At 33.5% G+C, this 23,405-nt stretch overlaps 1 protein-coding gene across 6 annotated transcripts in view; it reads left to right on the plus strand.

The window, feature by feature from the left end:
* The window catches only part of COL11A1 (collagen type XI alpha 1 chain), a 210,274-nt gene that overhangs the window by 50,801 nt on the left and 136,068 nt on the right, over positions 1-23,405 (plus strand). Inside the window, exons 5-9 of one of the 6 annotated variants that reach the window (XM_043460500.1) lie at positions 13,819-13,947; positions 18,872-18,988; positions 19,599-19,688; positions 21,658-21,912; positions 22,626-22,688. In XM_043460500.1, the coding sequence (XP_043316435.1) occupies positions 13,819-13,947; positions 18,872-18,988; positions 19,599-19,688; positions 21,658-21,912; positions 22,626-22,688 (654 nt within the window). Of the gene's footprint in view, positions 1-13,818; positions 13,948-18,871; positions 18,989-19,255; positions 19,409-19,598; positions 19,689-21,657; positions 21,913-22,625; positions 22,689-23,405 lie in introns of all 6 variants that reach the window. The other 5 variants (XM_043460499.1, XM_043460501.1, XM_043460503.1 and 2 more) reach the window with 5 other exon arrangements.

Genomic DNA, 23,405 nt, shown 5'->3' on the forward strand with positions numbered 1-23,405 from the left:
CTCTGAGAATTGGTGATGGACAGGGAAGTCTGGCGTGCTATAGTCCATGGGGTCGCAAAGAGTTGAATGCTACTGAGCAACTGAACTGAAGTGAACAATCAGTGTGAAATTATTATTAACTCAAAGAAGTAGAATAACAATGTGATAAATTATTCACATTATTTTATTTTATTTTTTAGGAACTAGATTTTAAAGGCATGACCTAGTTCATTACAATATGACTATATAAAGTTTTTAGAAGACTGGCAGATATACAGTAAGTGCTAGTGGAATATTATTTAATATTATAACAATTAGAGTTATCTATTTTTAATAATTACAGGAAATTATAATTTTTATAATTATATGCATATATATTTATATTTATATCCAGTTGACAAATAGCATCACAATTATTACTGTATGAGAAACTAAAATCACCAAAGAAGCTAAGGCCTAAGTTCTTATTCCAATTTTTCCCTCTTGCTTCTACCTAAGATATGTTAGAAATTAAATTCCAGTACCTCAAGAAAAAGGTCCATACATACAGTATGGAAAATAAAAGTGCAGAAGCCTTTTGATTGATTTCTCTTTCTCTCTGCCTTTCTGTTAGTCTGTTCTCTAAGCATCAAGCCTAAACTAGTAGGTCTTTTCCTGTCAAGTAGCATTTGGCTGAAAGAATGAATGAGTCAGCAAAGCATGTCACTTCCTTGTTTATAATTGTTCAGTGGCTTTTCATATCATTTAGAGTATGTTGAAGTTCTGTAGGCTCCTAAGTGATTCATTCACACCTTTTGCCCTTTTTCTCTGACTTCATCAATGGCTCCTTGCTCCCTCTGATCCATAGGGCATAACTTCTGAACACATCAACCATGTTCCAGCCTTAGGGTCTAAGCATCTTCTCATCTTCTTGCCTGAGAGGCTTTCCCTTAGATATCTCTATGCATTTCTTACTTTCTTAGTTCCTCATTGTCTCAGTCTCAACAACCCCTTAGCAAAATCTTTCATGATCATACTTTATAATACAGCACTCTGCCTTCGGAGTCTGGCGGGCGAGTCCATGGGGTCACAAAGAGCTGGACTTGACAGCGACTGAACAGCAACAACAAGCTTCTAAATCTTTCTCCTAGCTGCTTTGTATTCTTTCCAGCACCTATTACTTTCTGATACTATGTTTTATTTTCTCTTTCCTTCTGTGGAATGTAGGGCTTCCCTCATAGCTCAGTTGGTAAAGAATCTGCCTGCAATGCAGGAGACCCTCCTTTGATTCCTTGGTCGTGAACATCCACTGGAGAAGGGATAGGTTACCCACTCCACTTTTCTTGGGCTTCCCTTGTGGCTCAGCTGGTAAAGAATCTGACTGCAATGTGGAAGACCTAGGTTTGATCCCTGGGTTGGGAAGATCCCCTGGAGAAAGGGGAAGCTACCCACTCCAGAATTCTGGCCTGGAGAATTCCATGGACAGTCAATGGGGTCAAAAAGATTCAGACATGACTGAGGGACTTTCACTTCCTTCCTTCTCTGGAATGTAAGAGAGCAGAGGCTTTGCACTGTATCCATAATGTCTAGGAGAGTGCCTGAAAATATTTTTAAGTGGATGAAATAAATATGGTTTCTAGCACTTATTAATTCACTGAGTATAAATCATCTTGGCAAACAAGAAAGGAAGAGACCAGATTTGTTACATTTTTTCTAATTGTGTTTTCTTTTACTCTTTTATTATTATTTGTGGAATAATAATAAGAGTCACATCAATAGATGTCTTTTAGTAAGAATGTTTGTTATCTTATTTTCAATATATAAGATAAATATTTATTTTATACTTTTTGTGGTAGTGTTTTATATAACTTTAGGCACTTTCTGTAATACTTGGTAAATAGTTGTTGAATTAGTAGTGCATTCAAGTAACATAGGAATGCTACTCATTTTCTTACAACTGATTTCTTAAGCTTATTTTGAGACAGTGAAATATAAAGACTGGGTGGGTAGCAGTTCTGTCTGTGATTATGTGGGATTTCTTCATTTTTTCCTTTGAGTTATAGTGCAGATGCAATCTCTGATGCATTTTTCAGTTAAACTAAAATTCTAAGCATTTTGGCAGTCTTCCTTTCCACACAAAATAGTTGAGAAAGAATCATTAACTGTACAGAATGTTTGAAAAAAAAAAAAAGAACAACTGTGATGAGAGCTAATGCCTTGGCAAATTCAGAAGTCTGAGTAACAGGAAGCATAGTTTTGCAATTAATCTTCTGATAATCTCTACTTTTTGAGAATGCTATGGCATGTTAAAGATTTAGTGTCAGTCTTATTCCTGGATATACAATATTAAACCTCTACCAGGATCCACTGTACTTTTCAGCAAAGATTTAATATCAAATATGAACAGAAGTTTTAGTGTCTAGGGAATATCTTGTGGAGACACTGTATAATTTTGTTAAGCTATTGCTTTTACAGTGTCACATGCTGGAGACTGCTTTGCTAAATGTGTTTTTCTTTCTCTTCTATTCTTTAAGTGTTCTATTCTTTAAGTCTTCTGAAACTCAAGCTTTTTTGGAGTATATTTATGGAAAGATTACAAAGGGATTCTCCAGCAACATTTCTTAAATTTTATGTGTTCATACAGTCCATAACCATGATTAGAAGTTTGAACTCAAAAGTGTATTCTCTTTTAACGGGCATCAAGTACTGTAGGAATTGAATCTAACATGTGTGTACACTTACACTTTAAAAATTGTTAAAATAGGCGTTAGCTTTTAAAGAATCTGTAGGAAATTTGAGACAAATAGCAGTATTCTTAGTTTACAGTTGTTAAAATTGAATCTTGTAATGGTGAATAAATTAATTGCCTGGGTATCTATTTATTGAACCACCTGCAATGCAGGAGACCTGGGTTTGATCCCTGGGTTGGGCAGATCCCCTGGAGAAGGGAAAGGCTACTCTGTAGTAGTATTCTGGCCTGGAGAATTCCATGGACTGTATACTATACATGGTCACAAAGAGTTGGACCTGACGGAGCGACTTTCACTTTCGCTATTTATCAAACAAACATTTATTAATATGAATATGTGCAGGCCTATTCCATGAATTTGTGGAAACCTGGGAGAATGAAACAGACAGGTCCTTGCTCTCATGATGTTTATATTCCAGTGAGTTTAGCAGAACAATATAGTTTGGCTTATTAAGAAGAGGAGCTCCTGGGAGTTCCCTGGTGGCCTAGTGGCTAAGATTCTGAGCTTCCATTGCCATGACCCAAGAGTTCAATCCCTGGTTGGGGAAATGAGATCTCACAAGCTGCACAGTGCCTTCCCAGCCCTTAAACACAGTATATGCATAAAAGGAAGCTACCTATTGTTATTTTAGGGCCTTTAAAGACGTAGTCTTTGTTTAACATCTCATAGTCCCTGTGAGTTCACTGTGGTTCCAGCAGGAAACTGAATTTCTACTTAGGTGATTTGGGAGGTGTGAACAAGGAAGGAGAGTGAGCTGGTGAGCATTGCCTTTCCCATTTTCCATGATAAGTAGCAGTACAGTGAGAGCTAGAGCCCTGCTCAAGTGCTTTCTGGCAGTGGCAGTAGCCGTCAGGGTACCGGACGGCAGTGTCAGGCAGGAAAGTGTCTGGTGAACCTACTTTACCCCCTATTCCCACCTTCCGAACTCCTAACTCCTGGTGGTCACTTCCATGGTGTGTACTGGAAACCACCTGCAAGTCAGTCTGATGATGTGAGCTGTGGGGTCAGACTCTTCAGGCACAGGCGGAGAGAGAGCAGCATGAATGATTAGGATTTGAGAGCCAACAAACGTACCTTTATATTTAAAAGAAAAATTAGACACTTTCTCATGATCTCATTTATGACAGGTCCTTCTAGATCATTCCTCTGATTTTCCCAGATGAAAGTTGTCTCATCCCCCAACCCCTGCTGGCCCAATTTATTTTTTCATAATTGGTTTAGTCCCTAAGTCGTGTCCAACTCTGGTGACCCCATGGACTGTAGCCCACCAGGTTCCTTTGTCTATGGGATTCTCCAGGCAAGCATATTGCAGTCAGTTGCCATTTCCTTCTCCAGGGGATCTTCTGGACCCAGGAATCGAACCTGGGTCACCTGCATTGGAGGTGAATTCCTGCACTGAAGGTAGGTTCTTTACCAACTGAGCTACAAGGGAAGCCCCCTTTTCATAATTGGAATTCAGTAAATGCTTAAGAAATATATCTAAGTAATTTCCCTTCCCAGGTCATACCCTCCGAGGTGGCACAGTGGTAAAGAATCTGTCTGTCAATGCAGGAAATGCAGGGGACGTGGGTTTAATCTCTGGGTCAGGGAAGGTTCCCTGGAGTAGGAAATGGCAACCCCCTCTAGTATTCTTGCCTGGAAAATTCCCATGGACAGAGGAGAGAGGGGCTTGGTGGACTGCAGTTCATGGGGTTACAAAGAGTCTCTGAGAGTAGGATCTTGGTCTGATTTTCCTTTTTACTTCTCTCTTGCCTGTCTATAGTGTCATCATGTTACTTTTCCTGAATAAATGTGTTGATTAAATGGGTAGATGGCTGATTGGTAGATGGCTGTCAAATTTCTGTGTAAGTTACCACTAAAAGTTATAGAAGAAATACATTTATTATCTGACTTATAATGTATCTGTGCCTATTAAAAAATTGTGTGTTATTTGTGCCTTTTTCTTTAAAGAAAAGAGTTTGTCTGAGGAGGGAGAAGACTTAAATTTGTCTTCAAATTGTAGGGCATGAAGTACCTCCTTAAATTAGGAATGCTGTGTAACAGGTTTGCTTTTTCCTTCAAGAGAACCATGTAGTTCTTTCCAAGAACTCCCATTTCTATAGGGAATTCTGGCTTTCACCTTTGAGAGCATGACCCCCATCTTTGATTCTTCAGTAGACATATGTATAGTTTGACTATACTCTGTAGTGAGCAAATAAGTTTTCACAATATTACTGAAAAAAATGCTTTTTAAAATTAAAAGAGTAAAAGGTATATCAATTAGTTATGTGTGTGTGTGTGTGTATATATATATATATATATATACACTTTATAATATATGTGTATATATATATATATACACTTTAAAAATCCTCTTAGGCTTATATATTTCATAAAAAGGCCAATTTTGATTTGATAAAACTTCAATTCACTTAAGAAATATACATTTATAATAATAGAGCAGTGCAACAGAGTAGGAAAAGAAAGTATTCTTATATGTTATTTATGGGACCTGTTACTTTTGCGACACTGTCATTGCATGCAGAACTATTACTAGAATAATAAATGTATCAAGATGCTACTACCAATGATTTCTTTTCATCCTTTTTCTCTAGAGTTAAAATTAGGCAATAAAAATTATGCTAAACTGATAATAAAAAAATGATAGACAATACCTAGTTTATTTGTTTCGGTTAAAAGAGTAAATGTGCCAGTTCAACTGTTGAACTCTTTATGAAATGATTAAAACAGTCTACCATTTCTTTCCATATTCAAAAGGTGATAATTACTTTAAAATAAATTCAAAATTTACTGCCAAGTCAAAGGCCACGAAATGTAAAGTAAATTTCAAATTCTACAGTTAACTTTGTGTGACAGCTAGTGAAAGTCATACCTACTTGCAAATCCATATTTGACCTTTATGCTGATATTACTAATATGAATTTGTTCTTTGAGTCTGTACTAAAATACAACTTAAAAATATTAAATGATGCATAATGTTTTCTTTCATACAAATAATATTTTTCTCAAGTTAATTTTTAAAGGTAAAGTCTCAAATGATTTCCATTTTGTTTTTAAATCCTCTGTTTAGGTTTTTTAATGTTATCTTTAGTTACATTATTTGAACAATAGATGTTTGTAAAAAGTATCAGATGACTCTATTTTGGGAGGAAGATCAAGTTCTGATTATACATATTTAAAATATTCATATTTAATGAACATTTGAAATGAATAATTTTTTGTAATCTAAGGATTATCTCTTTTTTAAGAATTGTAATTTAATTTTGCATATGTTTTCTTAATTCAAGAAAGTATGTTGTTTTACTCTTCATTTATATTAACATGAATAAATAAAATTAGGTATAGAATACAAAAATATATTTTTCTGATTTTATAGATGTATATTTTATAGTATATAAAAATAATAAAACTTTTTTCTATTATTTTTTTCTTTTCACTGTTGACATGAAGTAGAATTAGGATGTAATTTCATTTAGATGAGATGGCTGGATGGCATAACTGATGGCAATGGACATGAACTTGGGCAAACTGGGAGACGGTGAGGGACGTGGAGGCCTGGCATGCTTCAGTCCATGGGTTCCCAAAGAGTTGGACATGACTGGGTGACTGAACAACAACAGTGATACAACCAGGAGTTGTTTTATCTTTTTAACTAGTGTAATGAAAGTGTATTTTAAAAAATCATATAAGTGGATATTTAAACTCTAGCATGTATGTATGCTAAATCACTTCAGTCATGTCCGACTCTTTGCGACCTTATGGGCTGTAGCCCACCAAGCTCCTCTATCCGTGGAATTCTTCAGGCAAGAATACTGGAGTGGGTTGCCATTTTCTTCCCCAGGGGATCTACCCAATCCTGGAATCGAACCTGCATCTCCTGCGTTGGCAAGGTGGGTTCTTTATCACTAGAGCCACCTGGGAAGCCAGTATAAATTCTAGCATAATTTAATTTGATAAAGTTGTTTAAATACCTGGTAAGTTTACTTAAAAGCTCAATGCTTTTAAATTCCTTTGCCAACTACTGAACAGCAAAGGCCTTTGCCATCTGCCTCTATAGCTGGTGACCTCCAACAGCCCCTGAGGGAGGTCAGGGTGGAGTGAGGCACTCTGTGCTCCAGGGAATCTGGTGGGACAGGTCTTTAGACAGTTGGGTGTTTTTAGGAACAGATTTTATGATCTAATCCTTCCATCTCCTCATATCTAGAGAAGCACTAAATCCCTTCATGGTGACATCAGATCCTCATGACTGACAAAAAAACCTTTTGTAAAATGAGTGCTTCATGGTATTGAACTCCTTCTTCACCAAAACCTTATATATTGTCTTTCCCCCACTACCCCTTTGGAGCAGTCTCTCAGAGCTATCTGAGATGCTGCCTCCCAGGCTGCAGTCCTGATTTTGCCCCAGATAAAACTCAACACACACACACACACACACACACACACACACACACAAACAACTCAATGCTTTCAAATTCTTTATTTATACTTGGAGACAATAATTTTTCTTTTTGTTTTCTTTTCTTTTTTTTTTTAATCATTCTTTACTTTCTGTTACCCCCAATGCCTCAGGGATATTTACACATGATGATACTGTCCAGGTGTGTTATAACCTGTGATTACCCTGAATTCTAGCTACTTGTCATATTGAATCAGTCAATACTTCCACAACACCTACTTAATACCAGTTCCTTGACATAGTTTGACATTACCCATATTATGAACAAAAATACTTGTTTTGAAGTGCTCTTCTTTATTCTGCTATAGATAATACTTGGAAGATATAAATATAAACAGCTAGTAATTATCAGTCTATATTCATTTCTAGGACTGCCACAACCATATTGGATTAGGGCCCAGCATAAAGATTTCATTTAATCCTAATTCTATCTTTATATGTCCTATCTCTAAATACAGTCAGATTCTGAGACTAAGAATTTAAACATGTGAATTCGGGGACACAAATCAGCCAGCCCATAACATTAAATCTAGGCAAGTTCATTTTGTCTTTAATTATCAGTGAAAAAAAATGGTAATAATTATTACAGAAGTATGTGCTGTCAGGTTAAAGGGAAAATTTCTTCAAATTGATTGACTGAATGTTGATTCTTACTGATGCTTATAGCTTAGTTTGGCCACAGTTACATAACCTGACAGTTGGCATGCAGAGGAGCACAATTCAAAAGTAAATAAAGGGAAGTTTCTTAAAAAGAAGACTGAACTTTTTCTAAAAGCAATCCTTAATTATCATTTTACTTTATACACTTAAAAGGTTGATCCTCCATCTTTCTCTTATGTTCTCTTATGTTTCTCAGTCAAACAAATGCCTTTGCCTTCCTACTCTTGCACATACCAGAAACTACAAAACTGCCTTTCATTACTCTCTAACTCACTTCCTCCTTCTCTCCTTGCATATCCCATCCCACTCATCATCAGTATCTGGTCAGTTCCCAAATTTCACACATGTTTTCTCTAATAAACTCTATTATCTTTTATTCCTAGATATCTTTTATATCTATATTTTATTCTATAGGGGCTTCCCCGGTGGCTCAGTTGATAAAGAATCTGCCTGTAATGCAGGAGACCTGGGTTTTATCTCTAGGTCAGAAGGATCCCCTGGAGAAGGAAATGCAACCCCCTCCAGTATTTTTGCCTGGGAAATCCCATGGACAGAGGCGCCTACTGGACTATAGTTCACGGGGTCGCAAGAGTGGGACACTACTTAGCAACTAAATCACCACCACCACCATCCTTTATTCCCTTCTTCCTATTGCTGCCTTAGTTTATTTTCTTAATGCTTAAGTGCAATGGATTTCTTATGGAGTCTTAGGCTTACAAACTGGCTGCTTTAAAATCATCCTCCCCCACGTTGTCATAGCAGTTTTGTTAAAATGCAGCATTGATCAGTTTACTCCATGGTTCAAAGTCTTTGAACAACACTCTGTAATGTTTAGATTTCAGTTCACACACAAAACCTTTCTTAAATCAGTTCCTTCCTTAGTTTTTTGTTTGCTTGTTTTGTTTTTCTTCTATCTTTATCTCTTTTATCCCTCAATCTTCACTACTCATTATCACCACATAGGGCCATCCCTCCAACTATACAGCACTGTATGTCCTTTTCTAAGTTTGTCAGCTTCATTCATCAAAAGTTTTAAGATGCATTTTCTGTTTAATGCTATTTCTCTCTCCATCTTCTTCATCACCCTAACTCCTATGTGCTTATAACATACAATTTTTTCCCAAGAAGTATTTTATAAATGCATTAATACCCATTGAGATACCTACATGTTGGAAGTAATGGAAGTAAGAATGTGCTTCGGGAAATATGGAGGCTAGCTGATTTTATAGAATACAGTTGCAGTGTGTGCTTTACTCCAGGCTTAGGGGAGATGAAATTTCTAATTTTCAAAACCTTCGAAATTAAATGAGACACTAAACAACAACATGTATATGCATGTACAACCAAAAATAACAAACAATAATTGTTAGGATATATGCATTATATTTTAGCTTTGAATTGAGGATATGCTAATACTTACATAATTTGTTGTGATAAAAATGTGTCAGAATACTTTTGCAATGGAAGTTACATTCAGAGGAACCATATCTTTATAATTTCGATTCAGTTTTCTTACATTTATTTTGCTTTCCTCTTCCCGAATCATCCTGTCTATAAACAAATGCTATAGTATAGACCCAGACCCAGTTGGCGCAGCTGTAGATAGCAAGGTAATTGCATCAGCTCTGCTTTAATTTTGGCTTTGTGGGTCATTAGAGGAGGAGGATGTCTTTTTCATATGTTGTGTGCAGCAGATGCCAACTTTACTTGGTAACTTCATCCTATTCCAGTTATGGAAATTTTTATGACTATTGAATCTAAATATTTATGGTTCATTCAACCTGTCAGGATGCTTTTGTTTGTCTACAGACTGTCTCATAACATGTCATATGATTACCATAAAACACTGTAGAATACCTTCTGGGAAAAAGAGCACTATAGATTTTTAACTGAATTTTCCAGTTTCTTTCCAGTAGTATATTTTATGGCTGAATATCAAACACCTGAATAAAGAATTTATAGTGGAAATAATGGCAGGATTCCATTTAATGAAGTGGAGTGCCTTAACTAGAATAGTTAAGTACTTAGGAAACCAGTATTCTAAAAAATATGCTATTAAAAATACCATATGGCATACAACAGACAACTTTTTTGTGTTTCAGTAAAAGCTGCATTTAGTTTATTATATCATCTGTAAGTTAAGTCTGAAGTTTTAATTTCTCAGTTGTGTCCGACTGTTTGCGATCCCATGGACTGTAGCCTGCCAGGCTTCTCTGTCCATGGAATTTTCCAAGCAAGAATATTGGAGTGGGTTGCCATTTCCTATTCCTGGGGATCTTCCCAACCGAGGGGTCAAACCTATGTCTCTTGAGTCTCCTTTATTGGCCGGAAGATTCTTTAGCACTGAACCACCTGGGAAGTCCAAATGACTTGCATAATTCTGAGTAATTAATGACAAAGCTGGGGTTCAAGAATTAGAATTTCTAATTGAGATCCTCTAAGATGACAGTATTCAAGATATACTGAATGATGTCCTTTTTTTAAACAGCAGAATGAAGAAAATTCAAATTTCTCTGTTACTGGTTATTTGTTGTTCAGTTGCTAGGTCATATCAGACTCTTGTCTACCCCATGGACTGAAGCATGCCAGGCTTCCCTGACCTTCACTATTTCCGAGTTTGCTCAAACTCATGTCCATTGAGTCAGTGATGCTATCTAACCATCTCATCCTCTACCATACCCTTCTCCATTTGCCTTCAAACTTTCCCAGCATCAGAGTCTTTTCCAATGAGTCTTTTCCAGCTCTTTGCATCAGGTGGCCAAAATAGGGGAGCTTCAGCATCAGTACTGCCAGTGAATATTCAGGGTTGATTTCCTTTAGGACTGACTGGTTTGATCTTGTTGCGGTCCAAGGGACTCTCAGGAAGTCTTCTCCAGCAACACAATTCGAAAGCATCAGTTCTTTATTGCTCAGCCTTCTTTATGGTCCAACTCCTACATCCGTACATGACTACTGGAAAAACCACAGCTTTGACTGTACACGCCTTTGTCAGCAAAGTGATGTCTCTGCTTTTTAATATGATGTCTTGGTTTGTCATAGCTTTCCTTCCAAGGAGCAAGTGTCACCATGGTTGCAGTCAGCCCTGCAGTGATTTTGGAACCCAAGAAAATAAAATCTGCCACTGCTTCTACTTTTTTCCCCCTCTATTTGCCATGAAGTGATGGGACTGGATGCCATGATCTTAGCTTTTTAGTATTGAGGTTTAACACAGCATTTTTACTCTTTTCTTTCACTCTCGTCTAGAGGATCTTTAGTTACTCCTCACATTCTGCCACAAGAGTGATATCATCTGCATATCTGAGGTTGTTGTTATTTCTCCTGGCAATCTTGATTCTAGTTTCTGATTCATCCAGCCGGGCTTTTTGCATGATATACTCTACATATACGTTAAATAAGCAAAGTGGGTTGCCATTTCCCCACCCCATGGGAAATCTTCCCAACTCAGGGATCAAACTCGCGTCTCTGCATCTCCTCTATTGCAGGTGGATTCTTTACCTTTGAGCCACCGAGATTACATGCACTTATAAAGAACTTTCTGAATGAATGATTGAATAAAATGACTAAGTAACTGAAAAATTATAGCTAAATCTGACTGTGGAGAAATTTCTTAATTCAACAAAATTTATCTTAAGGATTATCAAGCATTGTAATATGTCATGTTAGTGAAATTTTTATTGGCAGATGTGTGTTTTTGACATTTTAATTTTAGTAATTTTTCTGTTACTAATGATACATTCTAGATGCAGATCTTAGTGTTTGGCAGTGTTCGCTTAAATGTTAGGGTGTTGAGCAAACAAGGATCAGACAAAGACACTAAGAAGAAAAAAACTGGAAATGAGATGTCTATGAAGGGCACTGAAAAGCTTCTGTAATTTCTTGGGTATCTATGAGGCCTGTGTGCATGTTGAGAAAAGACCTGAAGAGACCCTAATATCTCAAATATTACTGAGCTTTAGGATCTGTATAACAAGAAATGAAATCTAAAGCATAGTTGTAAACTGTTGAAATATTAAAGGTGTACTCACACACAAATACACACTCAAAGACTTGGCAAATAGTGAAAGTTTTTTAAGGAACTCTCTGTTCAATCATTTACTCATCACTAGCCTAGTTGAGTAGAGACCTCAGTGGATACAGAAAACAAAAGAATATTGACTTATAGAATTACTTCAAAAGATCACTAGACAAGCAGCAAAAATAACCGCACACAGAAATACCAGGCATTGAGGGGAAGGCATAATGGAATACGGTTTCCAAAGGTGATATTTAAAATATGCAACTGTCAAGAAAAAATTATGGGACAGGCAAAGAATCAGAAAATTATGTCCCATACAAAGGAAAAGCAAATCTATGTCCTTGAAGACATGACAGATATTGGACTTACAAAAGACTCTAAGTCAGCAGTTATGCGTATGTTAAAAAAAAAACCAAAAAACAACTAAAGGAAACCACAGCATAAGAACTAACTGACAATATGGAAATGATGTTTTATCAAATAGAGATAAATAACCATTGGATTTCTTTTAAAAGAATAAAATAGATCTGGAGTTGAAAATCAATTGAGATTCCTCAGTATGAAGAAAAGAAAGAATAAACTTGAAATAAAGTTTACAGAGTATGAAAGACCTGTGGGACACCATCAAGCATAGCAACACAGACATGATAATGAGTCCATTTAGTTGAAAACATGATAGATAAAAAAAGCTAGTCCCAATCACGACATATGAAATGTCTACTTGTTACCAGGGGCTGGGGGAAGGAGAGGTAAGCAGTGACTGTCATTGGTTGTGGTGTTTCTTTTAGGGATGATGACAGTTTCCTAAAATTAGATATTGGTGATGGTTGGAAAACCCTGTAAATGAACTGAAACACTGAACTGTACACTTTAAAAGAATAAATTCTGTATATAACTTTTATCTCAATAATGTGATAGGGATGAAAATATAGATTTATGAGCCATTAAAATAAATGCTAATTTTAAGAGTATGCGTATAGAGTGCTTTTTAGACAGAAGAAAGCAATGCAAATAGAATTGACTACCACACTACAGATAGTAGCCATGGTATTTAATAAAAGTTTGTGGGCTAGAATTAAATAATTTATACTCTTTTCTGGTTACTTTTCACATGAGTTTGCTTGTATATTTTTAAGTTATAAATTTTGTTCTCCATTTTATTACAGTTTTAAATCTTAACCATTATATCACACTCTCCAAGGGCAAGGATTATATCAAATTTATGTTTGCACCTCCCATGATACTATGTTCAGTGTCTTGTGTATTGTACTTTTTCAATCCACATTTGTTGATGAATAAATGAATGCTGTGTCATAAAAGTGCTGTGAATTCTTTCCTATTACTCAGTTTTAGAGATGTTTATAATTTCCATCAGGCTCTAAATAACATATGCTAGTCAGATGTAGAGAAAGCTATAATAACTCGGAAATTATTCAAAATGAAATCAGGAGTTTTGTGAATCAGACTCATGTTCTCAAACTTACAGAAACTTGAATCACCAAGTCAAATGGATATTAACCCAGACATTTTTCCGCGTCTGGGTATAATTCTAAATTAATATGATCATGACCCATAGATTTATATCAAACTAGCTTCATGTCAAGTGAGACCCATGCAGAAATATTCAGATGACTTCAAGAGCAAAATATTTGGTTTTCCTCTTATTCATACAGTTTCCAGAATGTCCTGAAACTAAAACTCTTTAGCTAACCCTACTATTATTTCTAATCTTTATTTTATTACATTTAAATTTTTTAAAATTTATTTTCCATTAATTTTTATTGGAATATATTAAGATCTGATTTGTTAAATAGTTGTGAATTTCTCTGTCAATCCTATAAGATTGCTTTCAACATTGAAATGTAAGTGATTTTTCTTCTCAAATATTTGAAAATGAACAACACTATGTCTCAGGTAAATCTTTCTCTGGATATATGTGTATTCGAATATGCTAAGTAACCATGTTTGTTTCTTGGCAGGGGGACATCCAGCAGTTGTTGATCATAGGTGACCCCAAAGCAGCATATGACTACTGTGAGCATTATAGTCCAGACTGTGATTCCTCAGCTCCCAAGGCTGCTCAGGCTCAGGAACCCCAGGTCGACGAGGTGAGGAACCACGTAAGATCAGGGCACGTTTTCTCATTCCAGTGGTAATGACATAGTTTGCAGTTTCAAGTTGTGTCTCTATTTATTCACTTTTAAGTAAACTATACCTTTATTTAATAGTGTTTTAATGAGCGACTAATACTTTCACTCTTTCACTAATATTTCAAAGGAGAGGCAATTTGAAGAAGATTTTTGATGTTTGTTTCAATCTCAAGTATTTTGTTACTTAATTTCTTAGAAATATAGTTCCCTTATACAGTGTGTAGAGGAGGATAATTTTTTTTTAGAGGGAGATGAGAAAAGAGATAATTTCTCCAACATTTATTTTTTCCTTGTTACTTTTATAATTAAAGCAACCTCATGACAAGGATAACTATTTTCTAGTGTACTTGCCATATCTTCAAGCCTTTGACAATTTGTGCAGATGAAAGAAGGGATGTTAGTGCTATCTTAAAGTTTTCAGGCTGTGTTGAATATTTAGAGACTCTTTTTTTTTTCCATTTCTTATATGGTTATGCTACATTGATATGTAAGTTTTCCTTTTCTTGCACAAGACTTGATACAAAGAGCAATGGAATGAAAAGCAGTATGAACTGATTGCAGTAACTAGATGTTCATATGCTTTGATTAATACTGCATTAGTTTATTTGAAACTCCAGTGTGAAACCATTTTCCAGGCTGTTTTTGCAAGAAAATTCACCATAATGAAATTTGACCCTATTCTCTCTCAGATAAAAAATATTTACATTTAAGTTAGCAATAGTCATTTTGTCAGACTTGAATATCCCAAAGAACAAAAATATAATACAGTGTACCTTTTATGCAAATTTTTAGGTAAAATTTGTTAATGTGGATTTTCTGGAAATTAAAAAGCAAATTCTGGAAGGAGTTGAGTCTTTAGTTGGCTGCAAAACTTTATTTCTTTTTTAAGATGAAGAGTTTAAAATTTTAGAATTTGGGATGGAAGTTTATAAACATCAAGATTATCCTTATCTTTGAAAATAACTCAAATAGCTTTCTTCTTGTATTTTAAAATACTATGAAAAAAAAAAAAAAGAAAGAAAAAAAAATACTATGAAGTACCATCTTTTGAGTTTTTTATTTAGAGCAGGTTAAGATCTTATCTCTTAGTTTTAGTTTACTGTTATTTCTGCATGTGAATTAAATTTGTTTTACTAATTTTTGACATTACTTTTCTTTTTAAGGTATGTTAGTGAATTCTGTTGCACTGACTTTTTCCATAATTTAATATTAATTGTTTTTGAACCAGAATAAAGGTTTAAGAAGCTAAAAGGAAAACAAATATGAGAGAGTAAAAGAGAAATTACTTGGATATTTGTGTTTGCCTATCTCCCAGCTCTCAAGTGCTTCATTCTTTTTATTCCCTCATGGTTTATTAGAACAATCTGTGAATTCCCTCATGATTTATTAAAACATTCTAATATCTTCAGGTTTAGTGTTTTTATATCTTAGACACTATGTGGAGACTCAATATTAAAATTTATAACATTTAGTATATATGTTCAAGACAGACGAGATTTATTAATATTTTGCCCCTGTTTTAAGAAAGATAAGTCTTGTTCTTTTTAGCAACAGATATGGCTCTGATTTTTGGAAGAATGAAGGTATGCATTCTTATTATATCACCTTGAGCTGTTTTATTTCCATGTTTTAATACTATTATGTAAGGTAAGCTGAGTTATTTTAAGGCAAAATAATAGTTTTAACCATTTTTATCTTAAATTCATTAAAAAGTAGGCATTCCCTTTTTTACTTTAGTTGTTGATTCATAAATTTAACATTCTGCTGGTAAGTCAAATTTGTTTTTTACTAGAAACATCTGATGAGGAAAAGAATGTACTGCTGTGATAAGGACTGCATGAAAATCTTGTTGGGTGATCCAATAATAGCATTTCTTAGTTTCTGTATTGAATATGTCATCTAGAAAAATTTTTTTGAAGAATCAGCTCTCACTTTTCCCCCCAATACTAAGTTACATTGATACTTCAGTAAGAAAAATCTTTTTTACTAGTATGAAAAACACCTGGTTAATAGAATTGTAAGCCATCCTTATATTACTTTTTAACTATAGCCATTTTTGTATCATTATAATACAAGTATGCATTTTAATAATTGTACAACAGATATTTTGCCTAGGCAAAATACAAATGCAATGTTACCAACACAATATAGTGCAAAATTAGAGCATCAAACATACATGTTGTACTTTATATTGCTTAATTTTCCATTAATAAATTTGTGACAATCACATATTATCATTCTGATTTGGATTAATAAATATCAATTTATTTTATAAATTAACTCAAATGTGTTTTCTTCAACTTGTGATTTTGTATGGTTCATATCTTCTAAAGAGCATGTTTTAATTCATTCTTAAGAATCAATTTTTATTGATTGGTTTGGTGTTTGGTGTAACATTGCATCATAATCAGAGTAAAATATAAAATGATAGATTTAAATATAGTGTTAATATGAAACTATTACTCAACTTAAACTTCCACGATACCATTTATATAGCGAAGTAACCAATATTAAAATTATGGTGGTTTGGGAATTTTTCCACCATGTTAAATAATCCTTCTATCTTAATTAAAAAATTGGATGTTAAATCTGCATGTAGTTCTTTCTTAGTATATTGAATATAACACAGACTGCTGTGTTATACACATGTCCTATGTACAGTAGGGAATTAACATTCTTATCTTTCATATCAGTATAAAACATGAAAAGGAAGAAGCAGCAAGAGAAAAACACTGTTTTATAAAGAAATTTATTACCTTTAATTTTTTGCACTTAATATATATCAGATATCTTAGTTCTCAGAGACACAGATATTTGCAATGCCACTATTTTTCTAACAACTTGAAAAAGAAAAGACAACAACGTTTCCAGAAAAAGTCCCTTTCTCCTCACATATTTTAACTTATGCTAGGCAACTCCCAAATCGTAGGTGAAATTCTATCACTGCACATCTTTTTGCACATATTCATCTGATTAATTATAACTAGTTCTCTCTTCTTTACCTGTCTTTGAGGCATCACAAAATTCTGTAGTAAAAAGGGAGAATCATTTCCAAAAACAGGTTGTAAAGCTTCATGTAGACCAGCAAATTCCTTCATGTAAACCATGGTGTCAATACCCTTCAGAGGAGATGTTGTTTAAAGAAATAAGGAGAACAGAAGCAATGATTCTTTTCACTGACTTCTGGATGGCTCTAAGAAAAGCATGTGCTTTCATGCCTAGGATAGTGAGCACATTACTTCCTTCATTATTCTACCACCACAGCTAGTCTGGTTGATCTCCGTGTAGAAAAAGTTAAAACAGAAGAGAGAATTATGGAGGTTAGAAGAGGTTTCTTCCTATAAGGAAAAAAAAAGAAAAACATGATATAAAGATAGTAAAGGTAACTGGCTACTTTCAATACCAGGCTTCATTCAAGATGTATTTAAGATGCTTTTAAATTGTCTATTTTTATAATCCTTTTTGTGATTGGTTTGCAATATGTTTCATTATATGTCTTTATGAAATTTGCGTTCATTTGCATTGCTGTAGCTAATAGTGCTTATTAGAAGGTCCAGTGATCACAAGTCTCTAAAAGACATGGTGTGAAGAGTTATTTTTCTGGTGCATTGAAAGGGAACCATTGGCAATTTTAAAAGGCCAAGAGAGGTCCACTTGGGATATAATTGAAATTTTACCAAATACATAGGGATTTCCAAATAGACTGCTTTTAGCATATATGTGTGTGTGTGTGTATATACATGCACACACATATGTATATATGTACCTAAGTATATATATACATAAATATACTAAACATATGTACATATACATACACAAATGTATGTATACATATACATAAAGATATGTTATAAATAATATGTGCATATATATTAGCATTTTAGCTTATTGATTTGCTGCTTAATATTTTTGCTATATATGACCTTAATAGATTTACAGTTATTTTGATTAAAACCAATAATATATGTTTAAGATTAAAATTTCAGTAGATATATTTGGCTTTGAAGATGAACATAGTTTCCTCATAATTAAGTATTAATTGTTTTTCTCATCCCTTTATTGAGAAACATATTTTTCTCTCTTAATATTTTTAATGAAAAGCAATCTAGTATTCCATCTTTCAATTTGAGTTACATTTACATGTTTTAAGATACCCAAGTGTTATGCTCTTTTTCAATAGAAAAAACACAATACTTGTAAAAATTTACAGTGTGTTAAGTATAAACAGATCTAATTTTGAATCTTTTAATGGTTCCAACTGTGCTCATTTTGATCTTAAGTTTATAACAAATCAGTTATTTCTGAATAGATTTTAGATTTTTTTCCCCACTGGTTCTATTATTCTGAATAGATATAGAATCATTTCATGTTCCTTCTGTTCCCTTTCTTTATTCTCTCCCCTTTCCATCCCACAACTGATATGTAAATTATTTCATACTTGGGAAGACTTTTTACACATGCAGTTCAATGAAAAACAAAGTACCTATTGAAATTGCTATAAATAAAAGAGGTTTGTGTAGCAGTTTCTACAAATCCAAATTAACATGAATATTTAACAACTATGGACAACAACTATGTCCAAGTATGTAACTGCTATGTTTGAATTAATATTAAGAATTAAAAGTTTGAATTAATATTCTAAACTTTTAATTTCCTTACACGCCTAACCACTGTTCTGCTCTCAGAAAACCTGCTTTATCAGTATTTTATTATACTCTGTATATGATAGTATTACTTCTTGTAACACAAGTAATATTTAGATAACAGTATTTCCTTGTCTCTTAACTTTACCAGTAAAAAGTTAAGAACATGATTCCCATTTTGTTAATAGTATTACCAGCAACTAACAAAATTGCCTGATATTTTTTCCTTTGCAATGTAGTATGCACCTGAGGATATAATGGAATATGACTATGAGTATGGGGAAGCAGAATATAAAGAGGCTGAAAGTGTAACAGAGACACCCACTGTAACTGAGGAGACAATAGCACAAACCGAGGTAAAAGCATAGTAGAACCTTTGTGTATGGTGTCCTGGTATTTGTCATCTTGTGGTTCCCTTATTGTCCACTCTCCCTCAAACTTATCGTCGATCTTTCATTCATCTCATTTCTATGACCCAATAACTGATTTTTATTTGACAGTAGTAGCTGTCCTGAAGGAATGATGCTTGATTTGCTTCGCTTATTCTTCCTTTCATCCATGCTCTTCATTTCCCTTTTCATTTTATTTATGTTTTCCATTCCATCTTTCACCACATTTTACAGAAAAAGAAATTCAGTTTCAAAATGAAGATGAAGACAGTGGCCACTAATTCAAAGGAAAAGTTCAAAAAGTTTACACCCCCTAAATCTGAAAAATTTGCATCCAAGAAGAAGAAAACTTATCAAGCAGCAGCAATGGCCAAGCTAGGGGTAAAGGTAGCAAAGAAAAAGCAATCAAGATCTCTCCTAGATAAGCTGGAAGATCTCTGATGATGAGTCATTGTCCTAACCCAACTAGATAAATACTCATTTGGCTAATACAATATCCTAATTAATCATGCTTTCTATAGATTTTGGATTACCTTAACATTTTTACTAATTACTTTTCTTTTGAATTCACTATTAGGCAAATATTGTTGATGATTTTCAAGAATACAACTATGGGACAGAAAGTTACCAGACAGAAGCTCCTAGGAGTGTATCTGGATCAAATGAGGTAATGTTTGTAGACAGTATTAAATCACAGTTCAAATTTTTTAAATGTGCAATAATTCTTGATATGTTTTACTCTGGAAGAATCTATAACCTCTGAAAAGTTTGATGTGTTTATTCCTTTACTGAAGTAAGAGAAACAATAGCACTGGCTCACTGTTACTAAAAAAAGTTCATTTAAAATTAGTCCCAATTCAGGTTTGCATGACTCTGCTTCATGCAAATGCCAAACTGATCAAACTGAATTGGCTGCCATCATTTTCTTGATTGCTCCTGGGATAGAACAAGCTTCTCAAAAATGTTGTGATTAAGGTTACTCACAACATGACCTTTTTGTGAGGAGGAAAATCCTTCGAAAAAAAAAAATTGTATCATCAAATGATACAATTAAAATTTACAACCATCTGACCAATAATCATGCCTTTTTATGACACAAATACTTTGAGAAAATATAGTCTTAGTTGATTTTAATGTTTGTTTACATTTTCAAATTTAATTACGGTTAAAATAATATATCTTAACTTTTCCCAGTCCTTTCTATGAAAATATTTCAGTATATTCAGGTACAAATTAGAATGATCTTCCTGAATTTCATATTATGCATATATTCCAGTTATGAGAAAATAAGTATACAATTCAGTTTAACTTTGTTAAATTTCTTCACACCTGGAATGAGGATTAACTGAATCAATTTAATTAAAAATTTTACATCACATGTGTCCCAGTGGGACTTTACATGAAAAAACATATTTTAGAATAATAACATTTTAGGGAAAGAACAGATTTCAAGTCCAAATCTTGTCCAAGATAATCCAAATTAATCAAGTTAATCATTTTCCAAAAATGGTTATCTTAAGATGTTTATTTACATGTCCAAATTTTCAACTTTTTAGCTCAGAGCTATAAGCACAGTACTGTTCTGATTCTGGATAATATGTACTCTGTAATGATAGTATATCCTCATTGTCTAAGAATACAAAATATTATGGTTATTGGAAATTTTATTTTAGTTAACAATTGCTGAATTAATCATTGGCCACTTTTTTCATTCACATGACTTTAAGTAACATACTTATTATTAAGTATTATTCTATTATATAGATTTGCTATGTCATAGCAAACAAGTTATTTCAAACTGAAATTCAAAAGTAGCAAGATACATTATTTAATCTGAACTTCATCAAAATCATAGCATGACCAAAAATTACCTAATCAATGTTATTCAGATTTATGATATTAATGAGTAATTATTTATAAAAAGGAAATTATACTAGTGTTATTTTTCTGTATCTCTGTGAGTAGTTTTGATATAATTATATCACATTAGAGTCTTAATATAATTTTACTTTTAAGTAAATAGGCTCATACTCTTTATGAGACTATATAGTGATCTATTTTATTGTATTAAATTCTGAGGATTATAATTTATATTTTCTTTGCTTTAAAGAACTCTTTGTGATATAATACTGCACTAAATACTTGGAGCTCTGAGTAAATATTGCAATGATAAATCTCAATATTGGCATTGATATTTTATTTTTTGGATTGAGAGTCAAACTTACATAGCTTTTCTGATAAAAATTATATTTCAGTATGAGGTTCTGTGAGATGTGAAAATTAAGTTAAACTAAATATTACATATATATATTATTTGAGTCAAACTATAAAGTAGATATCAAATTGCATAACAAGTTTTTTCCAATGAACAAGCAAATACACATGTTGAATCTATGTGAATATTTGCAGTTTATTGACAAAGGTGCTTTGAAAGCAATATTTTCTTGTGCATTCCAATGTACAAAAATATTCCTTTCAATGATGTTGAAAGACTATCTTTCCCAGCCTTCAGACTTGCTTGAGTAGTACTCAAACCACTTCCCATCACATGCCATCAAACTGTATTTGCAAATGCTTACCTTGCTTTACTAACAGTAAACTTCATTTCTCCAATTCCTTACAACATAAATTAATAGCCAAATCCAGTTGAAGAAGTATTTACTGAAGAATATCTAACTGGAGAGGATTATGATTCCCAGAGGAAAAATTCTGAGGATATGCTATATGAAAACAAACAAATAGACGGCAGGGACTCTGATCTTCTGGTAGATGGAGATTTAGGTGAATATGATTTTTATGAATATAAGGAATATGAAGATAAACCAACAAGCCCCACTAATGAAGAATTTGGTCCAGGTGTTCCAGCAGAAACAGATATCACAGAAGCAAGTGTAAGTCAGTATTATGCTCTGTGTCATTGTGTGTCTTATTTCTGGTGTATTTTCATGTTCATCTTCATATCTTTTCAGGTTTAAAATATACTTTGTTCTTATATAAACCATGAATGTTGATTACTACTAAGAGACCTTGATAGATTCTTCCTCATGGAGCTCTCAGGCCACACTACTGGAGTGTTCTTTCGAAAGAATAATCCAAATTTCCTTAGCACTGATAAGATTAAATCAGTCATTGTCATTCTGGATACCAAGACTATTTTCTAACTTTTAACCAGTTTAATTGACCTTTCTTACCTGGTGAAGTTCAGTAGTCCACCATATTAATTATCATTTTACTGTTATAATTATTAGTATTTAAACGTTTGAACCTCTCTACTAATTTCTTCCCACTACTTTTATTATTTTGATTTTAATTTGAAGGCACTTTTTGTTTATTGCCTTGGAATAATAGCTGAGGTCAACAAATATCATTATTTTTGTATAATATATCTTTAAGAAGCAATTGTTCAATCTCACTCAAGATTTAGCATTAATGTTCCTTGTGTTTTCCTTTGTATATTTTCAGCATTTAAAACTTTAATTGGTTTCTTTGTTAAAAAGTATATTTTAATAGATTGTTTAAATGCACTTACATGATTAACCTTTTAAAAATACTTAAATAGCCTTATTTACTTAAAGACAGGCTGCTTGAATTTTTCACTCAACAGATAAATGGCCATGGTGCATATGGAGAAAAAGGACAGAAAGGAGAACCAGCAGTAGTTGAACCTGTAAGTACTGGTGTGAATACGTTGGAAAGATTGGTACAGTGATTTGTATCATGAGCTACCACTGTTGTGAATTATTATGCATGTTCATGTAGTACCACTGAAAATTCTATATGTCTAAACATTTATAATGCCCCAAGTAAGTGAGTTAGTAAATCCAGTTCTGATAAGTACAATTTCAGTAAATCAAAAAAACAGAAAGATAGAGAACTTTGGAATTTGAAAATAGCTGACAATCTTTTAATCTAATTCTTTCCTTTTATAACTAAGGGGCTTAAGATCTAAAGGGTTTAAGTAACTTTCCTGAGGTTCAAACGTTTGGTAGTTGATCTATGACCTGAATTTGTCTCTTCTATTTTCCAGTTCAGTGATTTTTCCTTTAAGTGCCATGACTTTACATAATTAGAAATATATTATTTAACACAGCATTTATTTGTTTCATATCCAAATCACATCATATAATTATATGAAAACATTCTTTTTAAAATTTGCCTCCTTTTCTTCCGCTGGAAGAAAAGTGATTTTTCAGATTTATATTAATGTTACTACCACTCAAGATATTGGTAAGAAGCAAATTCTTATTGGAAATCAACTTTACTATCATTCTCCTTAATCAGCAATTTGGGGGAAAGTATTGTATTAGAAATAAAGGAAGTATGTTGAACTGCCTCAAGCTCATGAAAATCATTTCAGAAACTGCAAGGACAAAATTTTTTTTTA

This window comes from Cervus canadensis, chromosome 2 (genome assembly GCF_019320065.1).
Source record: "Cervus canadensis isolate Bull #8, Minnesota chromosome 2, ASM1932006v1, whole genome shotgun sequence".
Lineage (NCBI taxonomy): Eukaryota > Metazoa > Chordata > Mammalia > Artiodactyla > Cervidae > Cervus > Cervus canadensis.